Source organism: Panthera onca, assembly GCF_046562875.1.
Source record: "Panthera onca isolate mPanOnc1 chromosome E1 unlocalized genomic scaffold, mPanOnc1 haplotype 2 h2.Chr16_ul_1, whole genome shotgun sequence".
In the NCBI taxonomy this organism is placed as follows: domain Eukaryota; kingdom Metazoa; phylum Chordata; class Mammalia; order Carnivora; family Felidae; genus Panthera; species Panthera onca.
The window spans coordinates 349,494-355,493 of record NW_027675808.1 but is presented as its reverse complement, the minus strand read 5'-3'; the positions used below and the strand labels follow the sequence as shown (position 1 = coordinate 355,493).

General features: G+C 54.0%; 1 protein-coding gene across 4 annotated transcripts in view; it reads left to right on the top strand.

The window, feature by feature from the left end:
* Positions 1 to 6,000, top strand: part of LOC144615168 (pleckstrin homology domain-containing family M member 1-like) — a 20,467-nt gene continuing 14,467 nt past the window's right edge. The window contains exons 1-3 of one of the 4 annotated variants that reach the window (XM_081794700.1): positions 2 to 134; positions 2,564 to 2,706; positions 5,867 to 5,955. In XM_081794700.1, coding sequence (XP_081650826.1) covers positions 5,908 to 5,955 — 48 coding nt within the window. In that variant the 5' untranslated portion in view covers positions 2 to 134; positions 2,564 to 2,706; positions 5,867 to 5,907. Of the gene's footprint in view, positions 135 to 2,563; positions 2,707 to 5,318; positions 5,467 to 5,866; positions 5,956 to 6,000 lie in introns of those variants that run through there. The other 3 variants (XM_078442030.2, XM_078442028.2, XM_078442029.2) reach the window with 3 other exon arrangements.

The following is a 6,000-nucleotide window of genomic DNA, read 5'->3' as shown; positions in this document are numbered from 1 at the left end:
GAACCAACGTGATGGCGTCAGGCGCCGCGAGCGCCGTTTCCTGTTGTCCCTGGCCCGGAGGCCGCAGCGCCTGGTCGGAGGCTTAGGGGCTGCAGTGGCCAGGAGTGCCCCGCGCCCCCTCCCCGCTCCCTCTGGTGAGTTAGGGGTCAGAGGGCGAGGAGGGTGAGAAGGGGACGGCGGGGCCGAGACGAGAACGGGCGATGGGTCACCAGCCCTGTCCGTGATCGCAAACCCTTGGTTGCTTTGAAACTGTCCTGCTTCAGAGCCTTTTCCCTGCCCGGCCTGAGCCCCGCACCCTACCCCACTCGGACCCGAGCCTTCAGCCCAAACAGCCAGTGCTGACCCGTCCCCTTCCTCTTCTCCACCCGTGACCCGAGCCCAGCCCTTACCCTCACCCCTTCACCACTGGTCTTGCGTAAGTGCAGCCACACTCGACCCCACGGTAGCCCACTTCCAACCCCTAGGACAGCCACTTCCCTCCGCCTCCCTCTAACGCATCTCCTTCTCACCCCTCAACCCCTTTGGCAATCCCAGTGCTCCACGCAAACCTCCTCGAGCCCCCCCTCCCCCTCCCCGTCTTTCTGGCTTACCCCTTTTCAGGCTCAGCTTTCTTATCCCAGCCCCCCTGCTCAGCCCCCCAAGGTCTGCTCAGCCAAAACACCCACCTCCCCCCACTCATTTAATACCTACCACTACAGTAGATGCCCTATTGCGCTTACCCCCCTCTTCTTGATAACTCTGATCTCAGCCCTATCTCAAGTCTTGTATGTATCTTCTTGCCCTCACCCACTCAACCCCTAACTTCCAAGCCCACCGCATACTTTCTTTCCATCCCCAGCCAGCCTGAGGACACTTCATTCCTGAGTCTTTGCTAAACCACCCCCCAACTCTTGCTGCCCTAGTTCCCACCACCCCTACCCAATCTTGTTAGATTGACGTCTTCCTATCCCCATTTCAACTCTTCATCCCAGCTCTGTGCCCACTCTTCCCTTGATGTGGTCCCCATTTGATCTGAGAACCTAGTGCAGTCCCCTGCCAACCCCACCTGCTTTCTCAGAGCCAGGCACTTGCCGAACACCTCAATTGAGGCAGGGCCTCAGATGGTAAGTAAGTGTGGAGGAGTAGAGATCCTTCTCCCGTGGGTCAAGTGCTTTTCCTGGATGTCAGGCCCCCTGTACCTGTCCTTAAGGATTGTATTCCTGGCATCCATATTACATTACTCGCGTTGGCTGCTGGAATGATAGGTATCATCCAAATACCTGGAAGGTGAGGGAGCTACTCATTCAGCTGGGGCAGTGGAAGCTTATCACTTCCTTTTGGGTGACGATCTGGAGAAACTCAAGCGGTTCCACTGTGTGGGGTTGGCTGTGGTCACAGAATCATGTCCATGTGCATTGCCCTGCCGCTCAGAAAGGACCCTCACCCAGTGCTCCTCCTGGCCAGAACTGGTTGTAGATTAGTCCCGCTACCGAATGTGCCAGAGGTGACGTTACATGTTGTGAAGAGTAGAGATGAGTGGATCCTGGGGACGCCGAGGCCTCCGTGGAGGCTGTTGAATTGCTTCCTCTTTTTGCAGGTGCTGGATCATTGAGTTTTGACCATTTTGATTACCCATGAACACAGAGAGTCAAGTTATCTCAGAGTAGCTAGACATTCTTGAGGCACCCAGGCTCCATGGTTAACATTTATAATCTCCTGGGATTTGGGGGTGCACATCCCCTCTAAGTTCTGGTGACCAAACTCCAAAGGATTGGCCACTTGACAGCCATTGTAAAGGACCCCAAAGAAGACCCCTTGTGTTTGCTTGCATTTATAGTCTCACGCCTTTGAGAATCGGATGTCCTTTTACCTTCAATATCCCCTTCCGTTAAGGTGTGATCTCTGAAGGGTTTCAGCCTGTTGGCAGCTTGGTGTAATGGAAGGAGTTCTGCAGTGACCCCACCACTGAGAAGTTGTATACCTCAACTTCTTACAGTCTGAAACGGTCTGAGCCTTTTTATTTTACTCATCTGTTCATTCAGCAAGTATTTTGTGAGCACCACTGTGTGCCGTGCACTGTTTGAAGCATTAGAAAGACAATGGTGAATGAGTCAGGCAAAGGTCCTGCTTTCATTCACTCAGAGTTTGGTCCTTGCCAGAATCTTAAGGGATCTGGGACAAGAATATGGGAGAGATGGGTGTTGTTGGATGGAAGGAGGGAGGGAGGAAAGAAAGATACCCAGTGTTCCTAGACCTCACATTTCTGGCCTCACCCACTAGCCTTTGGACTGGGAATCACGAGCCAGAAGTTGCTTGCCCTCCAGCTGATATTCAGTTGCTTTGTCGCCCTACCCACTCCCCCCCCCCCCCACACCCATCCCACCCCCCACAGGGCTCTTGTCTAGAAATCCAACTTTCTTCAGGTAGAAGGAGGTGCTGTTTACTCAGCACTCACATGTCTGAAGTATCAGCTGTCTTTCTGAATCAGAAGATAACTTTGTCATTTGTTTCCAGCTGAAAACCCTGACTCATCACCTGGTACAGCAGCTGGAGGGCTTAAACACCGGCCTGTTGTCCTGCATAGCCAGGTGCAGGATCGGAGTCAGGCCGTAGAGACGAGGCTGTCGCGGATGGCGGGGAAGTCTCTAAGAAGAAGAGGTTGCTGTTTACTGATGAACGGAGTGTTTCGAAAGTGGTGAAGCCAGGTTATCCATTTCTTCTTCTAATGTAAGTCTCATCTGAGTCCTTCTCCTCTTTTCGTTCTTCCTTAGTCTCTGGAGGAAGTGAAATTGGATGTTTATAGAAGGCCAGGCAGTATCACGAAGAGAATCAACCCCAACGATTCCTTCCTGTGTGTTGGAACATTTGAGGAGGGACAGCTCGGAAACCTGGCTGCCATGGAAAGGACCTGTGGTCAGCTAGTTGGGGCCACAGATCTGATGGGCAAGATTGTTTCTTGTCAGTGTTAGGCCTTCTTTGATAAGGTGGAGCTTCTGAAGAGTCTGTGAATAATAAGTTTGCCTGAAACTCTTTGAACCAAGGACCTGGGACAGTATGAACTGACGAAAGGCACAGAGCTTGGAATGAGAAAATTCTGTCCCTCACCTGAGGCATGTTTCTACTGAGCCTCAGTTTTCTCTTCTGTGAATGAGGGATACTCATCCTTCTCTCACAGGATTGTTTTAAGAATTAAATGAGGATAGAGAATGAGATCCTGTGCCAGAGTGAACCAATACAGAGGGGCAGAGGTAGACGAAGGGTGACTTAAGAGTTTCCTAAAGGCACACGGCACTCACCTTTTCTGCTCCACTGTATCAGGGATGTTTGAACTCTCTACTTGCTCTCTTTCTTCTGGGTCTCCTGAAGACCCACCCCTCTTTCGTTTGCTTCTTGGTGTCAGTGAAGACAGCTCTGAAGATAGAAAGTGAAACCAGTCCCATAGCATGGTAGATGGGGGTCTGGCTCACCCAAGGAGCCTGCTGGAGTGCTGACCTAGCAGTCAGGAGACCCAGAGCCCAGAGATCTCACATCGTAGATGGTCGTGGTCCTGCCTCTGAGCCATTTCCTGCCTTCCTGAGGCGTTCTAGAACCGACAGGCCTATGTAGGGAGCTTTGGCTTCCTGCAAGGAAAGATGTGCCCGGAACTTTGGCCTGACCCCCACGTCTCAGTTCTGTTTTGTGAATTGTCAAGTGGCAATTCTTCTAGGTTTCTCTGCACTGTTGTCCTTTTGTGACGTTCCCGACACTGTTTTAGGTCACAGTTGTCTCTTGTCTGGCCCTGCTCTGACCTCAGTGTCAGTTTACTTTGTTTTTTCAGCAGACCCTGACTTGGCCAGAGCACCCACTTAATGATAAGCCTCCCTCCCTCCAGTGAATATTATATTCAGTGAATTAGTTGATGAGGCCTCAATGGTCTTCCTCTTCAGATTGCTGAGGCCCAAGCCTTGAGGCCGGCTGAGGGAAGGGCAGTTTTAGGGCTTGAGGCTCTGTCTAGAAGGGCAGGCCCCCGGAATTGCCAGAGGGGATTGGATGCCAGGGTCTCAAAGCCAGCGAGCCTGAACGTGGCCTGCAGGGCTGCGTAGGGTAGCCTTGAAGAAACCCAGCCTCTAGGATCAGGCACGGTTTCAGGACCGACTCTATAGTATGTCCCCTTCTCCCGGTGCCCTGGTGGCCAGAGCATGGAGCTGGTCTCCAGCGAAGGGTCCTGAGGATTCCCAGTGGGTAGGAGCTGGGAAAGTGGTGGAGGGAGAGACAGTCTGATGGGCTGTGGCCAGGGGCTAGTGTTCCTCCTGTCAGTCTGTTGTGCGCTGACCAGAGCTGGTTTCGTGGGGGCCGTCCTCCACACACCTATCTGCCTTTGCATGTCCTTACTTAGGAAGGTCGGCGCTGGGTCCTGTTCACCCTCTGCCGGATCCAGAGGCCAGGGCTTGAATCAGAGCGTCTTTCATCATTTAGGGCCACCCTGCCGTTCTCCATGCCTCACTGTTCGCCTGTAAACCTTTCCTGCCAGACTCAACCCTGATGCTCCCTTGCATCCCGCCACCTGGGCCCCCAGCTGGAGAGCCCTCCTCCCAAGACTTCCCTGCCCCCTCCCCAGCCACCCCTTAGCCCTAGCTCACACCCGCCTCTTCCAGAAGGGTGGATGTCATCCTGGCCGAAGGTGGTAGAGCCCGCCACTGATCAGCCCTGGGATCTTGGGAAGTTCCCTGACCTGGGTCAGCTTTGATTTATCTGGATAATAAAAGAGCTCGCCTAGGGTGGTTACAAGGAATGAATGAAGCAATGTGTGTAAACAGTACAAAATCCATTCATCATGCCTCCATTTGATAACTTCTTTGGGCCATAGGTTTTTGAGAACAGAGACAGCGATGACCTATTTTTTGGTGTCCCTCCATGCTCGGCAGCGTGGTCACTAGAGATCTGTTTAGATGGGAATGTGCCTGCCCAATCCTGGTCCGTCCAAGTGGCTGGGGCGGTCCAGGCGAGCCAACAGCCACCCCCCGAGGCTCAGGTTGAGCCCCCCCCCCCCCCCCCCACCTAAGCCACCCCCGGGGGGGTGGGGGGGAAGCCAGTGCCCTGAGGGATTTACCTGTGTACTGACTTCAGGTAGTTGAGCGGACTCATTCAGACAGTGGCCTTTGCCTATAAGGCTTGGCCACATCCAACCGGGGTAATAGATACCATTTATCCTTAGTACCGTCAGGCACTGTGCTGGGCGTTTTCCACATTCATAACCTCCGTTTGAGACGTCTGCCGTGGTGCCCCACCTAGCATGCCTAAGTGGTTAGTGGCAAATTGAGATTCGAACCCGTGTTGTTTCCCTTTAGGCATGTCCCTGTGCTGCTCCAGCTGGACCCTCGTGCCTGGAGGGGAAGCAGCTATGTAGCAAGAGGCCCTCCCTTTGGAAACTTCCTTCAGTTGTGCTTGTCCCTGCCGAGCTGGCAGACATCGGGCTGGCACAGGAGTCAGAGGCTCCGAATGTGAATTGTGAGCCCCTGCTTCCTGGTCCACGTGGGCTCTTGGCACCTCCAGCGGCAGCATCCCCCTCGCACCCTTAGTTCTGTATCCAAATCGGCCCCTCATTCCCTGCTTTTTTGTGCCAGCGTTTGGTGTGGCATACAGAGGCCTCTCCATGCCCTGATTAGGGTGGACCCACCCACGGCACATAGGATTCCCCACCTCCTGAGATTCGAGCCCTCAGATTTCTTCTCTTCCCTTGTTTCCTTCCTTAAAATCCACTCTTGGCTTTTACTTTTGAATTCAGAGGCCTTTGCATTGCAGTTTGAGGAAGATGGGCTGACCCGCTGCCTGCTGGGGGGAGGGGGAGAATTGGCTGGGGGTGGTGAGCTGGAACCTGCTCATCTGGCCGCGCCGTCTGTCTCTGCAGGTGTCATGTGATTCTCCGAGGGAGCTGCAGTGTGAGCGGAAATGCTCTCGGTGGTGGAGAATGGACTGGACCCCCGGGCTGCCATCCCGGTAGGCAGTCGGAGAGGCTCAAGGGTGGGGAAGGGGGCACGGGAC